The 20077-nt window shown below is 38.7% G+C and overlaps 1 protein-coding gene across 3 annotated transcripts in view; it reads right to left on the bottom strand.

Moving 5' to 3' along the window:
- LOC122633003 overlaps nucleotides 1–20077 on the bottom strand; it is a 172870-nt gene that overhangs the window by 23949 nt on the left and 128844 nt on the right. For 2 of the 3 annotated variants that reach the window (XM_043820402.1, XM_043820403.1), the window contains one exon: nucleotides 6058–6133. The exons of the other annotated variant lie outside the window; for it this stretch is intronic. In XM_043820402.1, coding sequence (XP_043676337.1) covers nucleotides 6058–6133 — 76 coding nt within the window. The remainder of the gene's footprint in view (nucleotides 1–6057; nucleotides 6134–20077) is intronic. 3 annotated transcript variants of the gene reach the window in all.

Below are 20077 nucleotides of genomic sequence, written 5' to 3'. Positions count from 1 at the left end.
AAGAAAAGAAAGAAAATGGAGAAGAAAAAGGGTAAGAGGATAGCAAAAGGAGAAAGGAGAAAGAGTAGCGGCACTTGTTACCGTACGTGTGAAGCGAGTGAAAAGGGTGGTTGAAAGTGGGCTAAGATGACGAATAGGGTGAGACGGCCAAGTGTTTCATTTACGCGCACACGAGCCGAGCCTTTCGCTCGATTGGCGCGTATATAAAGAAGAAGGACGGGGAGAAAAAAATGCTCTGGAAGAAGAGTGGAAAGAGGTGCAAAAAAAGAAGGTGTACGAAAGGGTACTAAAAAGAGAAAGGAGAGAGAGGGGGTAGTAGGAGGTACGTAGTTTCGATCGAAGAGCGCAAAGGAAGGCAAATCGTTGCCACGGTGCTCTACTTTCCAAGCGATTTCTCTGGGCGAGCTTGGAAAAAGCGTGGACTCCAATTTGCCAGAGATTCGCGCTTTTCAGCATCTCGGTTACGAGGTTACGTGAAAAGCATGCTGGTATTTTGAGCACGCGATACGTTTCGAACTAGACGAAGTACGCGCTAGGGACCCTAGCTATCTTCCATTTCTCCCAACCAATCGTACCGACCCCTCTACCTTCTCCCTCCACTCCTCTTTTCTACCATCGACAACGATATCGAGCACCATCGCCAATATCGATTCTTTTCCCATCGTAAAAACCAAGATAGAAATGCTATCTATGATTGTGCGCTTTGCCGATACGCAATCAGCCAAATGTACTTTCGTGTAATGGCTGCCGGTGTTGCCGTTGTCGATGAATACATTAATGCCAGAATAGGTACCTATCTATGTACCTACCTACCTACCTACCTACCTACCTACCTACCTAACGACGAAAGTATTCGCGCGAAAGTGTACCCATGTGAAAACGACTCTCTTTTTAATAAAATATTTACATATTTCTATAGGGCTATACGCGTAGATGGTCGATCGATTTTTCACTTATTTTGATTACTTTAATTTCCCCGTAACGAGACGTCGTTTCTCCACGACACGAGTTCTCCTTTCTATGTATATGAGTTCCATCGAAAAAAATCGAATTATATTTTATTTCTCAAGTTTCTGGTAAATTTCGTTTCTCTCGACATTTACTTTTCTACGATACGTGAGCCGAAAGAAAGAAGTATGAAAGCAAGGGGGGGAGGGAGGGCGGGCGTATAAAATATACGCGCGAGCTTGCGAGCGTTCACCGATGCGCGAAATATCTTCCGCAAAGTCTAAATGATATAAGAACAAACGTCACTTGCTTTTGCTCGGTTGAATCCAGAGAGCGTGTAAGCGGAAAGGCAGTTTCCTCTCGATTCGTCGATTCGTTTTATGTATTTCCCGAACTCTCACCGACTGGAAAATATTGTAGAAAATATAAGAGGCGTACACACAACGTGGAATGGAATAAATTTAATCTTCGAATACGGTCGAGCCTCCAATGGTTCGAGAAATGACTATCGACGTTTTTCACTATTTTTTTTTTTTTTAATCTCCCTCCCTTGTAACATCGTCTCTAATCTAAAACGAGCACGAAACGAGAATCGAGAAGATTTATGTATCTACCTACGGCAACCGTTGTATACGGTTAGAAGATTAAACTTTACGTCTAAATATTTCTAAATAAAAATATTTTTATTTCGATAAACGAAGATAATGACTTGTAAAATTGATATTAATTAGAATTAGTTTTTAATTATACAACGCGTCTATAAATTCATCAATTCTCTTTTAGATTCCCCGTGCGCAATAATAAAAGCTTATAATGCATAAACTCATATCATATTTGAACGTCGCAGCATATTGTATTCGAACGTTCCATAAAATTCGAGATTATTAATGAACCCACGTACGTCGAGAGAACACGCTAATGATCATATTAATTGATTTGTCGCGCGCGTTATCAAGATTTCATTTTAAAAATTGGATTTTGCCTGTCCGAACGAGCACGTAATTGTCCTCGATGCGACGAGAACGATTTAAACGGAATCATTGAACGAAAATAATTTTTTATTGCTTTCTGAAAATACGAAGTTTAATAAAATATTCATTACAAAAAAAGAAAAAGAAAAAGAAAGTGAAAATCGAAAGGAAAAAAAAAGAAACAAAAAATCCTTCTCACGACGATCAAAATATGTAATAATTACATGTTGCAAGGGTTTAAAGGATACATCAAAATTAATTCCGAAGTTAATACAACGACGATGAGCATCGGTCATTCAACACATATTTGGATAAACGCCCGATAGCGAAGTATTCTATTAGTCGATAAGAATTTACGATCGGTATTTCGTTAATAAAGATTCGTCAAGTCCCGTTCCGATTGAAGTGCGAATACGAAAGGAATCTTTCTCTCTTTGTTCATGGACTTAATTCCTTTCTCGTTTTCAAGGAGACTTTGATTTTCGAATAACTTTGAGAGTACAATTACTGATAAAGCAGCATGTGTTAGGGAAGAACGTGCTTGTAAGAGTGCTTCGAAACATCTCGTTTCTCTTAGAAGACTATTACATGTGTGCGTGTATATTAGAGAGAGAGAGAGAGAGAGAGAGAGAGAGAGAGAGAGAGAGAGAGAGAGAGAGATCTTATGGTTATGCGCGAGCCGTACGCTCTACAAGAGAAATCCTAGATAACCGACCACTAATTCGAGAGTTGCTCGTCGACGTACACGAAGACGTGCCTGCGGGTTCGGTCTCTCTTGCTCGGTTGAACGTTCGGCTCTTCAACGAAGGGTGCTTGGCTAATTTCGAAAGACGATGCAGGTAAGAGAGAGAGAGAGAGAGAGAGAGAGAGAGAGAGAGAGAGAGAAGGAGAGAATGATGGTATATCAGGGTGGTTTTGACCGACCTGTGGTTTGTCTATAAGAGAAGGCGAAGATGCCCAAAAAAATGAGGAATAAAATTAAAAGTCGTCGGTATAGCAAGCTTTTTCGACGTTCTCGATGAAAATATGTTTTCTCGATAAGAAAAAAAAAAAAAAAAGAAAGAAAGAAAAAAAGAGGAAAAGAAGGAAAACAAAAAGAAAAAAAAAAGAACTTGCAAATGACGTACTTTCATGGAAAAGGATATTAAATTTAGTTCGAAGACGAGATAGGGATTCACCGAGAGAGAAACGTGCTTGACGACGTAGACGGGGCTGACGGGACGAGCAAAAGTAACTCCGTTAGCTACGGTCAGAGACAACGTCTGAATTCGCAAAAAGCAAATTCGTTGGATGTTATATCTCTTGATGTCTGATATATATCTATCGTGAAGATATATACGTATCCTATCTCTCTGCGTTTCTTTGAATATAGTATACCTAGATGTATAGTATATGTTGCATCCTGTCCGTTCGGAGGAATGCCTTCTATACGTACGTATGTTACCCGTGGATATAACAAGCGTATAGTCTATGCGTTAGTATTCGTAATATCTCGTTTGATCGTGAATATTCAAGGGTTAAGAAAATACTTCGTTCTTTCCTCGCGTCCCTTCGATAATTTTGTCTTTTTCTTTTCTATCGTTCTTTCTTTTTCCGATACTCGATGACTGACTGCTTTGCTAAAACGAATTTTGCTGACTAACGGTCTATTCTGTTTCTTCTCTTTTCTCTCTCATTCTCTCCCTCTCTCTCTCTCTCTCTCTCTCTGTTCGCGTCTTTTTGCGCCGACCGTCAATTCGTTCTACCACCTCCGGCAACGATGGAATTTCGATCGACAGATTAGAAGCGAAGCGCGCAAAGCCTCACCGCGAAGAAGTAGTCCGCAGTACGCGCGATACTCTCGAGGGATCCCGCAGTAGGAAGAAGGAAAAGGGTCGAAGGGATTTTCTTCGTTTCTTCTCTCTCTCTCTTCTCTTTCTTCTCTTCTTCCTCTTTCATCCCCTCCTTCGCCTCCTCTTTCACTTCTTCCTTCTCTTCGTCGTCTTGGGACTCTCTATATCGAGTTCGAGTGGAGCAAGAGGATAGAGTGCGGGGACTCGAGAGTTCTTTTCTCGCTTAGACTTCGTACTACCTCTCGAGGGTTGCGATAAATGAGACGAGAAGTCGAAGACCCTCTTACATTGATTCACGATGCCAAACTTTACTCTTTTGCATTTCGACGTATTTAATTCCCCGTTCGATCTCTCTTTATTTTATTTTTTATTATTTTCTTTTCTCTCTCTACATATATATATATATCTATCTATACCCATCTTTTATATCTCGCTTTTTCGATTATCGGAGAATAAAAGAGAGAGAGAGAATAATAATAATAATAATAATAACGAAGGTATTCATTTTTGAAGAATGATTAATTTTTCACCGAGTCGAAGTAGGTCTCTCTTTCTCTACTCCTAACCGTAGGATAGCACTTTGTATGTTTTTCTTTTTTCCCTTCTTTTTTCCTCTTTTTTCCCCCACGAAAAAATGTAAAAATATCGTACGGCCGTGATTCGTATGGCCGGTCTTTCGTCGTGACTCTCCATTATATCCGTCGCACTGGACCAACGCGAAATATTACGCGTAACAAAGAGAGGAAGACGCATAAAGCAGTTCGCGAGTTTCGGCCAGCTTTCTCTCTCTCTCTCTCTCTCTCTCTCTCTCTCTCTCTCTCTCTCTTCCTCCCTTTCTCTTTCTCTCATTTTACCTTTGTTCGCGTATATTAGTGATTACGATGCGACGAATTCGCGCATAAAAACGAATCGCGAAATTATTCATCAAAGAGACTTTTCGAAATCGCTCGTTGGACTGTGAATTATAGTAACGATCGATCGAAATTATTTTTATATCCGTGAAAAAGTACAAATTAATGTAATTGAAATTTTGATTGTTGATGTTGGAAAGAAGGATCGGTCATTGGTAATATTAATAATTACCGAATAATCCGTTCTGTTATAATATTATAATTTATGCGAATAAGTTACGCTCAAAGCACCGGATTCAACGAGTTTCTCATATTATTATTCAAAGTTACTCTCGACAGAGCAATCGTTACATAACGAATTAAAAAAAATTTGTTCAACGAGAGATCGTTATTACGCCTTTGACGGGAAATCTTGTAAGAGGAGGGTAAAAATATAAGCCCCGAAGAGCGAAGATCATTTTAATTATATTTCATCTCGGCTTCGGGCGTAGACCCTGAAGCACCGAGAGACTTAATCTCAAGAAAATCGATTTGTATAAATGAATACGGTATCTAAGGTACGGCTGAGCGCTCTAGGCGATATTTAACGAGAATTAATTACTTCTACACCGATAATTCGTTCTAATTACGTTAATAATACTCAAAAAACTAGCGTCTTACAATCTATCCCATAAAGCGCAGATATTATAATGTAAATGACGTTTAACGATATAAATTAAAGAGAAAAGGATATAAAGGAAGCGAGATTTACTCACAAATAGTTTCCAGAGGAAAACGTTTCAAAGGATTCTCTGTTGTTTGGGACATACACCCTGCCTTTGAATAGATTTTTAAAGAGGTACTACACTGGATCGATTTGCGATCGCATTTAGTCAAACGAGACAGTATATCAAAGGGACAAACGGAAAGGATTGTCTAGCGATAACATACGAAAGTCTCTTTGCGGTAAACGTGTCGTCTATCGTCGAATTACGTAACACATCCCTTCCACGTTTCTCGATGTATCACGTTCGAATCCTGTACACTCCCTTGAAGACGAAGAAGAAGAAGAAGAAGAAGAAGAAGAAGAAGAGAAGAAGGAAGAAAAGGAAGTAGACGGAAAGAGAAGGAAAGAAACAGCGAGAAAGAAAAAGAAACAGACAGATAAAGAGAGAGAGAGAGAGAGAGAGAGAGAGAGAGAGAGAGAGAGAGAGAGAACCACGTGCGAGAATCGAGCTCGATTCTCGTACATGCCACGAGAAAATAAGAATCCTGAAGCGTCGACTAGAGACGAGACTTGAGACGTTTCGAGATAAAGAAAAGGAATTCTTTTTCCACCTTCTATCTTTCTTCTTCTTCTTCTTTCCTTTTCTCTCTCTTTCTTTCTCTTTCTTATTCCCTTTTTCTAAGAATCCATCCTCTCCGTCTCTCTTTGACGATTCAACGTGTAAGCTAGTAGAAAGTATACTCTCTCACCTGCACTCCAGAAGCGCGTTCTTGCCCCTCAAGGTGTACGATGGGACGTTTATACGAAGTAGCTTCAGAGCGGCGACTGTAACATAAAAAAGAGAAAGATGCCCAGGTGAGAAGAGAGAGGAAGAAAAAGGGAAAAAGAAAAGAAAAGAAAAGAAAAAGGAAAAAGAAAAACAGACTAACTCCATTCGTAATCTTAATTTCCTCGTGAGCTATCACCGACGTTCCATTTTTATTCCTGTCTCCTCTGTCTCTCTCTCTCTCTCTCTCTCTCTCTCTCTCTCTCTCTCTCTCTCTCTCTCTCTCTCTCTCTCTCTCGTTTTTCTCTCTCTTTTATCTCTCGAGCTTTACGATCTTAGTTAAGAAAGAGATTCAGATTACAAACGAATTAATTTTTTTTCTCCCTTTTGTTTTATCTTCATCTTTTTCTTTTTACATCGAACAAGACGCTCAGTAAGATAATACGGATATTTTTTTATATACTTCTTTACTTTTATTATTAATTATTTTATTATTGTATCTTTTATTAAATACTTTTATTACTTCCGATCGATACCAACAAGAGATTAAGAATTCTTCGATCGATTCTGAATTGTCCACTCATGGAAGCGTCTTTCGATGGTCCTTTCAATTCCGAAATCGAAAAAATCCTTGACCCGGGGTCAAGCAATGACGATACAATGGCGACTTTAAAAGAGGTTCCTTCGAACACTCGACCCCATACAAGAAGCTTTCTTTTTTTCTTTTCTTTTTCTTTCTTTTCGACCTTCGTGTCTCGAGCCTTGAACACATCGGTGACAAGGGTATAAAGGTTTGGAAAATTGTACTACGGTTGTACCACGAGTATCTTAAGGAGAGTGGATCGAAAGTGGATCGTGCTAGATGTTCAAACAATGCCTCGCGAGATCTATTGTGAATGTCTTTTGTGAACATCTTCATGTTCTTCCATCTCCTTCTCTCTTCTTGACATTCCTCGTACTTAGATACTTTCTTCTCAACCGGATGCGTTTTATCGATCCTTCGAAAGAACTTTAATAATAATATATTGCGTACTAGTGTACGTATAATATCTCATTGATAATATCTACTTACTTCGATATATGTATCTTACATATATACATATACCTATATGTGTACAAAATTAGCATTCTCAAACAAATCTTAGCAATTCTTTCTTCCAATGATTCTACTCGCAATCAATGCAAATCATACGAATTACGACGAATCGTTCCACACTGGCTATATTACCTCCTACGATTCTATCCTTCCTTTTTCTTCTCCCCTCCACCTTTCTCTCCCTTTCTCTCTCTCTCTCTTTCTCTTTTTCTTCCATCCATCCATCGGATTATTCTAATCGCACGATTTGTATGCCGGTCATTTCGAAAATCTTTACTCCCGTAAAACACGTTGGAAAGATGAAGAAAAGGAAATTAAAAAGAAAAGAAACAAAGAAAAAGAAGAAAAAAACAGATTGTGCGAAATTAGTTAGTGGAATAAGACGATCCAATAATACAGGTAATAATGGAGAACGTTTCTCATTAAGATATACGAGAGAGAACAATATTTTTCTTTCTTATGACAGCTAAATAAAACTCTATTCTACCGTGTATAAGATGTGTCCAGACAAACTAAAAGGGCTTCTTTAATTAAGTTCCGTGGTATTTCTCTCGTAATACAATACGAATACCTATTATAATGAAAATATTTGTGCTGAAAGGAAGAAAAGGATGTAAATTTGTAAATACAGGGATGCTAAAGATTCTGCTATGAGATACACCTATACTATCGTTTCGTGTTAAGCATTCCTTATGTTGATTATGTATTGTTATAGAAAATAAATGTATTGTCTCTTTCGTACGTTTTATCTATCCTACGATAGAAAGAGAGAGAGAGAGAGAGAGAGAGAGAGAGAAAAGACAGTTTCTAAACTAGAAATTGTCTTTTATTTAAGGAACAAAAAGATAATCTAAACGCCATGGCAGCTTTTTCTACTCTATCTTTTTCATTAAAGTTGAAACGCACAACTATCGAATCTAGCGTTACTTTGTTATTTCCCTCGACGAAGGAATCTTCGGCTATCGAATAAGTCGATACACGAATTCAATTTTCAGCGATGCCTTTCTTTTTTCTTTCTTTTTTCTTCTTCTTTCTTCTCTTTAAAGCAGAGAACGACGAAATGTACCTTTTTCAAAGGACGCTCGGAATAAAGAACCGTTCGAGAATAAGTACGTGTACGTTTGTGTGCGATATGTGTTGTGTGTGTGAACACACGAAACCATTGTCACGCTTTTTCATCCTATGTTGCATAAATTATTCGAGAGGCTCGATTTCACATTTTTCTCCATGTAAATTCCCCGAGTTCCTTTTCGTTAAATGTTTCATTTCGTTTAATTCTGTTCATTAAATAAGAAAAAAAGTTTCTTATATTTTGAATATTTTTGATCGTTTATCGTACAACGAAGGTCCGGTTAATTATTTCATTATCGATTTGTTCGAAATCATCCATTTTCTTCTTTAAATCCCAAAGAGAGATTATCTTGATTAGTTAAAGACATTGATAAAACCGTTTAATCGTTAATCACCGATACGAAATCCTCAATTTCGTGTCTGTTACAAGCTGCCTAACGTCCTTGCATTAACTAAGCATTGCGATAAATTAATTCTCGAAGCAATAGAGAGTAGGAGGAAGGTGTGGCCTCGACCGCAGGCTGGCCTTGCTTCTCTAATCATCGATATTCCTCGTTCCTCACCGCAATGACCGCATCTGTTATACCCAAGGAACAATAACGGCACTTCCGGATTAGACCGAACAGCCACACCACCGATCGTCGATTCGTACATTCTCTACTGACCACTTTCGTATAACTGATCTCTAATCTTCGATCGCTCGAGATAGTCCCGAGAACGACCCTTTTGGTCTACCTTTCGAAGAGACACATACAGAAAGACAGAAATATAGAGATAGAGATAGAAATATATAGATAGATAGAAAGAGAGACAGAGAGAGAGAGAGAGAGAGAGAGAGAGAGAAATTCTCGATCGAGTCCTGCCAGATTCCACCTCCTTTCAAATCGTTGAATTAATTACACGTCGCCGGTTAGACTTTGAATAGTCATTCGAAGTTGGCCGATCGAGTTGGAGGACGGTCAACTTCGAAGGGCGATCTCGAATCGCGAATCGAAGCGATTCTGCTTGTCTAAGGAACCGATTATGAGTGTGTACTGTCTATATATATATATATATATATATATATATATATATATATATATTAGTACGTGTATGTTTGAGTTTCCGAGAGGTAACGATCATACGAAGAAACTTTTAAAATAAATTTACATAAGGAAAATGGACTATCGAACGGATAAGGAAATTCTTGTTAAAGTTATGATCTATGTTATTGTTTGAAAAGATAAGTCGATTCGATAATAATGAACGTTATATCCGATCTACTTATGCCGGTGCATAAGAAATCTAAATTTAATGACAATGCTAATCATTGGAAATTGGTAATTCGTAATTCATTATGAAAAATATTAAGAGGATTTTACTTGTTCGACGTGTTTCCGAAAAGTATTAAAATTGGTTGAGTTAACGTAAGCACCACGAAAGAGCATACATTAAGCAGGATCAGCGGAGTAGTGCCTCGTAAAGCACGGCAATGTAGCGGAGAAAAAGAGATGGCTAGATAGTCAGCGAAATAGGGGAAGATAGAGAGAGAGAGAGAGAGAGAGAGAGAGAGGGAAAGAGAGAAGAGAGAGGAGCAAAAGTCGAAAGTTACGTGGACGAAGTAGAAAGAGAAAGAAAGAGCGAGCGAGCGAGAGAGACAGAGAGAGAGAGAGAGAGAGAGAGAGAGCTCGTTTTAATTTTAACTTATCTAAGGACAGCATAAATTCGTGGCTAAAACACTGCAATCGTTAAAAGTTCGTGCATAGAGAGCGGTAAGGTATCTTTAATTTATACGATTTCTTGTTTCTTTTTCTTTCTAAAGAAAGTAACTATAATAACAGTACCATGTACTCGTTCGTCAAACTGAAACTGAAATTTAAATTTATTAGAAATACTTAAGCAGAGAGGACCTTGAATAAGAACCTTTGCACGATAAATAGAAAAATTAACGGGAGGTCCACAGTGCACAGGGAAAACGTTCGAGTGATATCTCGTAAATATTGGAAAACCGTTTCGATGGATCATCCAGACGACGTTTGACAAGAGTGACGGATCGTTTTGCCTCGCTCGTCGTTCTCTCTTTTCTACGCCTTTTCGATTTTTTGTCCACCCTTCGAAATGAGATAGCTATGAGGTAGAAAATAAAATTGTAAAAAAAGAAAAACATGTAAAAAAAAAAAAAAAAAGAAAAAAAAGATAAAAAAAAAGAAACGATTTACTTCGTTTCGGCGGAGCAACCAAACGGAATTTATTTATATGAAATTTCGCAAAGTGATGATAATTTTAACGAGTACATTTCGAATGTGGGTGATGCAAAGCATTATTAACATCCGATGCATGACCTATGGGAGATATTAACTTTACGTTTGCATATGTGCGTACGTATGTAGATACGTAGATACATATGACATTATCGGTGAATACGTTCAATAGCAAATATGTAAATACATATATTTGAAAATGTATACGCGGATCTTTTGATTTCCAAACGTAACGAAAGTGTTAGGAAGGGAAGAACGATTCAAAGGGCGAAATTTTTCTCTTTTTTAACAATTTTATCGTGGGTCCCAATCATGGTAAATGTCACGATGATAGCTCGTGAAAAACGAGAAACAACGTTCTTTTACATAGGTATATGTACACATATACACATATACATACACACACAGACGCATATATATATATATATATATATATATATATATATATATATATATATATTGGTATATTGGAATCGTCGAGCATAACACAGAACAGAATAACGCGACGCGACAGGTTGTTTTTGCAAAGCGACCGACAAATTTTTCGAACGAATAAAAGGTCTACCGAGGAGAGGAAAGGAGAGAAGAAGAGAGAGAGAGAGAGAGAAAGAGAGAGAGAGAGAGAGGATGAAATTTATAGTCCGAATTTATCTCTCGTTTGAACAACGTTCAAAATCCACCGGTCGAAGGTGTATCGTAAACGTCGATTTTTACCCTCGGATCACGTAACTTGCCACGTTAATGGTCCTCATGAAATACTAGGAAGAGAAAAGAAAAGAAAACAAACCAAAATAAAACAAAATAAAAGAAAAAAAATATTTCTTTCTAGAGAACATCCTCTTACGAATCTTTTACTTCTTCTTCTTCTTCTTCTTCTTTTCTCTCTCTCTCTCTCTCTCTCTCTCTCTCTCTCTCTCTCTCTCATTTACTCCTTTTTTTTCTTAATTTATTAGAACGCGTATAATACCGATTCTTTAGTTTCAAACGGGTAGCCACAATCGTCGCCATTTTCGTCCTGCTTCTCTCCCACTTTCACTCCTACCAACCATCCTCACCAACCCCTTCGTCCTTTACTTTTCACTCGTGTCTTACAATTCTCACGAATCGCGTGTTACTCTCGTTTTACCTTTTGTCTAGATAGAACGACTTTTCTTGCGCTCGTCTACCATTTCTCCCTCTCCTCCTAGCACCCCTCTCCCCACTCTTTGCCTTTCTCACTCTCATCTATCTCTACCTTCCTACAAGAGAAAGGAAATTTCACGCGTAATTCAGTGAAATGTCGTAATACACGTAGGAGTGCTCGACACCTTTTGTCCTAGTCTTATCCTATTCAGACGAACTCCTCCTTTCGAAACGCGATTCCCTTTTTGGAAACGGTGGCGCACTGATTTATTCATTGTTCACGGATGCATGGGACTAATTGACGCTGTAGTCGGCGCGACTCTACTCTCGTCGAGTCTTTATTAAATCCGCTCGTCGGCGAAGAAAATGGGAGTACAGCGAGAGAGAGACAGAGAGAGAGAGAGAGAGAGAGAGAGAGAGAGGGAGGGGAGAGAACAGAGAAAGATGGAAGTATTCGATTTACCGACTCATCCTTTGCTCGACTAGTACGTTAATTACAGAATGTTCGTCTTATGATCGTCTTGGTTAAAGAGTCTTTGAAAGAAATGCTGGAGAATGAGAAATTCGTTTGTACCCGGAATTCTGAGTCCTTTGAAATCCAAAAGGGATGAAACCTAATGGTAGCTTTTCTCAGCTGTTTACACTTTCGAAGTAAATTTAGTCGAAAATTACTCATTCTTCTTCTATCAAATTTAATCTCTCTCTCTCTCTCTCTCTCTCTCTCTCTCTCTCTCTCTCTCTCTCTTTCTCTTTCTCTTTCTCTCTTTCTCTCACTCTTTGCTTTTACATTTCTATGATACTATAATGAAATTAGAATCGTTAATTAATCTTCGAAGAGAACTTTCGAAATAATGAAAAATGTGTCTACGAGCGTATCGTATCATACAATGAGAAAGTTAATCAAAAAACAAGCTTTGTGAAATCCCCATAGAAATCGATCGGTCTTCGCGTTATCTTGATAACGTTGTCGATGGGGGAAAAATTGTTGCGCGAAATATGCCTTGCTGCATTTCAAGCGGTGCCGTCAATCGTCAAAGGGACGCTCGATTTGCGACTTATTGATCGTGTTTTAAAGAGTAAATCGAGCGGAGGACGAACCGTAGAGCACGTCGAGAGTCGAAAAAAAAAACAGAAACAAAAAAAGAGAAAAAAAGAAAAAAAAAAAAGAAAGAGAAAGAGAGAGCAGAGGATAAAATTAATCGTTGTTGCGTGCATCGGCTACGCCGATGCTTATCGCCTGGCCGTGCGTGTCCTGGCAGCTGTAGAAATAAAACCAAAATATAATTGTTGCCCCCTCGAGCTTTGTATATGCTTCGTGTTCCGGCAAAACAATGAGAACGATCTATGGTGTATTATTAACAATGTTAGACTCGGTACTTTCTTCGAAAAGTGATTATATCTTTATATGTATCAATAAAAAGTTATAACCGTAACTCGCAGTTTTATTACGGATTTAAAACTGAATAATATTTCCGTGCCATTTCAAAGTGCCAATTACGCGTTGTCAATTTGATTGCTCGACGAGTAAAGAATAACAAAAAAAAAAAATAAATAAATAAATAAATAAAAAAGAGAAAAAAAGGAAAGAAAGAAAGAAAAAATATAATATTATTTATATATCGGTTCGAGCTAAAATCCATTGATTTCTAGCCGGTTATTTTGTACAACGTTCCCTTCGCAAATTCTATTTTCAATTTAGCTTTTTTAAACAGCTTGAAATCGACTTCGAGGATCAAGCGGATTATATTTTTATAGCGAGGAGATTTTCGAGAAATCACGTTATCGATGAGTACTCTCTCTCTCTCTCTCTCTCTCTCTCTCTCTCTCTCTCTCCTTTCTATCCCTCCCCTCCCCCCTCTCTCTACTTCTCTCTATTACGATCTCGAAATATCAATCGAGCTGAGTGTATCCGCGGAACGTTCGGTTTTGTCCGCGTCAAACGAGCGAAAGAGCTTTCAATGGGTGGGTTTACACTATCATGCAAAACTTAAAAAACTTGTTATAGACGAACGGACGTTCGGACGACCAACGTCAATCAATTTAAAGCCGCATTAACGAAACATGAGAGCATCCCTACCTATCCATTTCTACCGTTGCCAGACTTGCCAGCATGACAGCACGTATCACGGAAAGCTATTAAATCCTTGCGATATAACAATTCATTCCGCGGTCGGTTGCTCCTCCTTCAGAAAACTCCATTATTCTATCTCCGTATACGTCGGCTTTGTCCGTCTCAAATTAAACCGCGGACATTTCGTTGTCCGATAAAAGAAGACCTTTCGTTCTGTCGCATATCGAGGTCGGTAACGGCTTCGACATTAATAACGCATCATGTCCCTTGGATACGACAACGACAACGACAACGATAACGACAACGACGACGACGACGACGACGACGACGACGACGAGGAGCTGCCGATCGAGTTGACGAGCATGAAGATATAAAAGTAACTTTTCCAAGCGACGAGCTCACTCGGGGTTGGACACGAACGATAGGTTCGGGTCCAACCAACCAAAGAACTTTTTCTACTATTTTTCTCGATACCAGCACGAGGGAAAGACTCGAGACCTTCTTAGCTTATCGCGAGTAAAGAAAAGAGATACGATTCTCCCGGCTTTTGGGATCAAGTGTCCCAAATATTTGTGTCCCGCGCCATTCGGGACGTAAAATAGAAGGCGATACTACTACCCTTCGCTCGATATCTTTTATTCTTAAGTAAGGCAATAGACGATTGGTTGCTCTCGTATCTTTCGCTTTTTTTACGTCCGATTAATCGGACAAGATCGTATATTCCAATAAAAGAAGGTGAGAGAGAGAGAGAGAGAGAGAGAGAAAGAGAGAAAAGGACGAGACGAGTCGCTTATCTTATCCCATAACGCCTGTCCGTTCTCTTAGTAAAGAGTTTCTCCTATCTCGTCACGCCATGAACCCCTTGAAATTCGTGCCTATGTGTGTACGTACTCGTGTAAGAATTAGAAGCTCCTCGAGAAGAGGTCGGAGACACGGAAAAGGGGTAATGGCCACTACTCCCTGTATTATCGCGCCTATGGATGAACCGGTCACGTGACTCGGAACGTCTCACGGCATTAACGTTTCCATCGGACCCTCTTTCTTCACTTCTAACCTCGTCTATGACCTCCACCTTATCTCGATCCTATTCGTCGTCCTCGTCGCTACTATTCGTCGTTTTCGTTACTACTAAGCGATTCACTCCGAGCGTAATTTTCACACAACGCATTACCGCGTAACTTGCGTAATTTGTTTTCCAAGAAATTGTTTATCCGCGAATTTCTAAACACGACGAATCGTTCAATCCGACGAATCGCCTATGAACGTCCATAGAATGTAGTTTATAATGACGGTATTCTGTAAAAAAAAAATATTTTTTTTTCTTTAATCGTTTACGACTGTTCGTTTATAACATAATTTGTTAATTTATAAAAAATTGTTAATTACGCGCTTTAAGTTTATATCGATTATTAAGAATCTTTCTTTTTTTTTTTTTTTTTTGGACGAGAAGCAGGAAAATGTTTATAACAAATTGTTTATAACAAATTTGTTTATAACAAATTGTTTATAACAAATTTGTTTATAACAAATTGTTAATTACATGCAAACGTACGTGAACGTGTCATGGGATATCAGTTCTTAAAAATTATTTTTGGAAATTGTTTATAACAATAGTTATTAACAACAAATTGTTATTAACAATAGGTGCGAGAAGATAAATAAAAAAAATACTCTTCGAAATGGTCTTCGTTCGAAATCGTTACGATTTTTAGTTTTGCAGAAATTTCCATTCGAGTTTAGAAGGCACACTGACCTAGATAATTTCTTTGAGGAAGGTCATTGACACACTGACACAGATAAATTTCAGGAATTTACGCGAGACGTCTGGCTGACGTAAACAGTTTTTTATATTTACTACGACGCGTACTCGCGTCAGCTGTTTATTGCTATTATGAATGACGAACTTCAAGGGATTATATCTTTGGAACGGGAGGTCGTACAGAAGTGAAACAAAAATCGTTTCAAAGAGAAAAATATCTTCTTTTTAACCATTTCCTTCATTTATCGATGTAATGGAATCACTTTCCGAGTATTTTGTGCAGATATAAAGAGCACGGGAGTTCTCTTATACGTAATTTGCAATTGGAAAAGAAACTTAAATGGACTTTGGATTATTTCTTTTTTGTCGTTAATTAATCGCACTGATTGAAATAATCTAATTAATTTAATTACGATTCGTTTCAGATAGCACAATACGACTGCGTTAACTCGCGAAACATATTGGACTTTTTAGGTTGCAACGTCGAAACGTCGTGGCACGGTTTTCCTGCGTAAGGTCATCCGTAGTTCTGTTTTAGCTCGTTGATTTTAAATTTCGAGTTAACTTGACTGCTTAATTTTCGCCGCACAAAAGTTAAAATTTCGGAGTTAAGCCGAGTTTAAATTGTAGATCGCGTTAGTGAGACTGGTCGTTCTCGTTGAGTAGTTCTCTAACTTGTTTTAAGCAAATTTCACTCTAACGATTCTTTATTTAACGAATGAACTGATCGATTATATAGGTATAAAGAATGGCCAATTAAAAAGCTATTTGCTATTGAAAGAGTAAAAGTAAAGAACGATGAAGCCAATACGACGTTCGTTAGTATGCATCGATAAAAGTAATTAATCGTTGTGTATATATATATATATATATATATATATATATATATATAGACACACACACATACACGAATTTCGAAGCAAATACTTCGATGTATTTCTATAATATCAACATAACTTTTTTACTTTTCTTTGATCCGATCAAATCAGATCCATAAAGTTTAACAAAGAGAAAAGATTTCTTTTTCCCAGTTTTTATTTTTCTTATCTATTCATTTGGCCAAGATATAGGGAGACGCAGGTAAACTTTCTTCAAAGCTATATTTCTCAACCGCAACCGTCTCCATCGACCTTAACTTTCGTGGTTCCCCTTTTCGCGTTCCCGATCAGATAAAAAGCGAAAGTCGAATTTTTAAAGCGCCGCCTCTCGAGCACCAGCTCGTTTACGTGAGTCAAACGATTATAGACTTCGTGCCAAGCGATAATTCACTTGGTAGCGATATAGACCGATACACACGTAAGTCCTGTAACATTGGACAGTAGCTGGACGTTATAAAATGGTCATCAAGGAAAGTCACCTTTGTGTTCTTTAACGTACTAGGACCTTTACGACGTTTCCGCGAACCCTCGAAATGATACGTATGTGTAACTTCTTACCACGGTGGTTATGACGATAAATTTATCCGGCCGATAAAAAGCTCGATTTTTGTCTTTACGAGCCTCGACGGAGTCCCTATATACTTCGACGAAGGTCTCCTTCCGACTTATGGCGTGACTTTATCGCCCTCTTTTTTCCTCTCCAAGAAAAGAAGAGAAAAACAGAGAGAGAGAGAGAGAGAGAGAGAGAGAGAGAGAGAGAGAGAGAGAGAGAAAGAGAAAAAGACGAAGTAGAAAAGTAAATGAAGAAATTCATGCAAAAAAGAAGCGTAAGAGAGAGAGAGAGAAAGAGTGACGTCGGTTGTACACCCCTTCATATAATGCCATCGGTGCACATTTCACCCTCGTAAGCTCGACAACCTCCTACCAACCCAAGCTCGTTTGGCCAATCGCGTAAAACCCGACTGCATGCTAGAGTCATGAGCAGAGGTGGATGCTCGAGTCTCCAGTGGAAGAAGGGTTGTCGGCACAGAAGGGCGTCGGAGGAGGATTGGAATAGGAGGAAGAGGAAGCTACGCGTCAGACAGTTTTTCGCGTGTTTTACGTCGCGATCGATTCAATGGCGCCGCAAGGGACGAACCCGTCACGGAGGTCCTACGCCGTTTGCTGAGTCAGCCAAAACACGTTGCATGAGCTATGCCGTAACGTTAATATTAATCATTATACGTGCCAGCCTCTGGCTAACTTTCCCTCCTATTTCTAATATCGTACAGTGCATTTCTCTCTCTGTAATTAATATTCGAAAGATAACCGATCAAGCTGTCCTTCAAATAGATCCTATAATGAGGTGACGATTTAACCGTGATATAACGATAGACGATGATAACTTCGTTAGGATCGAATCACCGGAGGATTTTCGAAGGCATACTACGTGACGAAGGGCTTTCAAAGATTTTCTCTTCGGTCGGTCGATTATTAAAGCGCTTACCAACCCGATCTACAGGGAGAATACACGGAAGAGGAGAGAATTTCCGAGGGATCACGTAGATGTCCCGTGATGCGCTTCTCTCTTCCTGAAAGGGTCTCCGAGGTCCGGTGAAAGGTCAACGGGTTTCGAGGGTTGAATACCCTTACATACGAGAAATCGGATTTCTCCAAGAGAGATTCGTGCGAACAGGTTGATTTACTCGTTGAAGGTTCCTTCTCACTTCTCTTTTCTTTTCCCCGTTAGATATTTATTTAGTCAGAAATTCATTTGTCACAGAATTCCACGTAGAAAAAAAAAATATATATATATATATAAAAGAAATAAGGAAGAGAAGAAAAATAACAATTAATTCGAGAAAGCACGTAAATCCGACGATGGATGCACGCGCGTATAAATTTTTTTGAGACGTTTAGAAGCTCGCGATTAAAGACGACAAAGTCATTAGTCCTGACTACTTAATTGCACCTAGCTATCATTTATGGCACGGTACAGTTATAAATTGTAAAAGACTTTGCAGTTCTCGTAGTAACAATGAGTTATGCTAATCCTAAAACGCGTTATCTACGGTTTTGTAAACCGCCTGATGCGACGAAGCGTGTCTACGCAACTCCAACACATTTCACCTCTATAAATTCGTTGGACATTTAGATGTAGAACTTATTCGGCACGAGACTTTATGGCACCATATGTAAAAGTTTGCCACGTTTGTCACGCTCTAGAGTGACATGTTGCTGGATCGTGCGTTCTCGTGAAAGAGAAGGATGACGAGAACGAGAATGAGGACGAGAGATAGAGAAAGACAGAAAAAACTAAACGCATTACGTGCTCAAATACTTTTTGGATATAACTAACGAGCTATGGGTTTCCCTTATCTGCCTCTCTGAAAAGAAATACCTATCACGAAGCATTACTCGCGAGTTCTTCGCGTGCTTTTTAATCTCGTATAATTAATAAAATGATTAAACGTTTTAAGGGCATTCGAAACTCGACAGAATGAATTTATTGTATCAATAAATTAACTTGATATACTTTATAAAGCACCTTAGTTAGATCCATATATGTATATATCGTTGAAAAGAAATATAAAAAAAAAAGAAGAAATAACAAAAGTCAAAAGAAAAAAAAGAAAACGAGAATAGTAGAGATTGGTATTCTCGAGTAAATTGCATTCGTACGGAAACAGTGCATGTGATGCGACAAGAAGAAAAAGGATAGGGAATCCAAGTACGCCTTTGCTCTCCTAATTCGACAATTCCAAAAGATTTACTGGCTAACATCTGCACGGATATTGGACGAATTCCTGCAAAGTTTATGTTTTAGCGACGTGGGACTAAGACAAATAGAGATAGAGAGATCGAGAGAAAGTGAGGAAATTTATTCGCGCGAGAGAAAATTTCGAGAGAAAATCGCACGTTCTCGCGTACCTTTTTATCCTTCCTTCCTTCCTTCCTTCCTTCCTTCCTTCCCTTTTCTCTTTATTTTTACCTACTCTAACGCAATGTAATCTACGATAAGTCGATGTTACAAAGGGCATAGACTTTTTATTTTTCCTCGCGTTTTCTCTCGCGTCTCTCATTTTCCGAGAAAACGAGCACGCTCAACCAAGAATTCTCGTTTCGGTTGATTTCGAATGAAAGCGGGGGTAAGAGCCGCAAGAACGGCCGTAGTATGGCGATGCACAACCACTCGGCACATTTGAATGTTCAATGAGAGCTCGCCGTGGCCAACCACGTTGGTCGTGGCCTCTCGTTTACCTGAATCCCACAGAAATTCCTATTTAGATGGGGTTATCTGGACAAAGGTTACACGTGTGAGAAAGATTTCGAACGCGAGAATAAGCTTGTTGCTGTTGTTATTATTATTATTATTGTTATTATTATTATGTGAAATACAATAGGGAGATATCCGACGAGAGGATAAGAAAAACAAAAACGAAGAAAAAAATATTACTAATAAATAAAATATAAATATTGAACGAACAAATAAAAATCGGGGTACGTATACGGCTGTTAATTTTTAATTGATTCAACGAAAATACGATACCAAGATTCGTCTTTTATCCCTCGAAACGCTTATCGATAGTAGCTAGTATCGAATTCGTCTTCACGAAGATGGAGGACCTCTCGAACGATTGATTCCCATACTATGGCTCTTAGTGAAAACGAATATGCGATGATTGTGCTTGGCTGCGGCAGTAATTAACGAGGATTCGAGAGAGTCAGGAGCTAGAGAGAAAAGAGAGAGAGAGAGAGAGAGAGAGAGAGAGAGAGAGAGAGAGAG

The sequence above is a fragment of the Vespula pensylvanica genome, chromosome 11 (genome assembly GCF_014466175.1).
Source record: "Vespula pensylvanica isolate Volc-1 chromosome 11, ASM1446617v1, whole genome shotgun sequence".
Taxonomy (NCBI): Eukaryota; Metazoa; Arthropoda; class Insecta; order Hymenoptera; family Vespidae; genus Vespula; species Vespula pensylvanica.
Note: the sequence above shows the minus strand (reverse complement) of the source record. Positions and strands in the feature narration are given on the sequence as shown.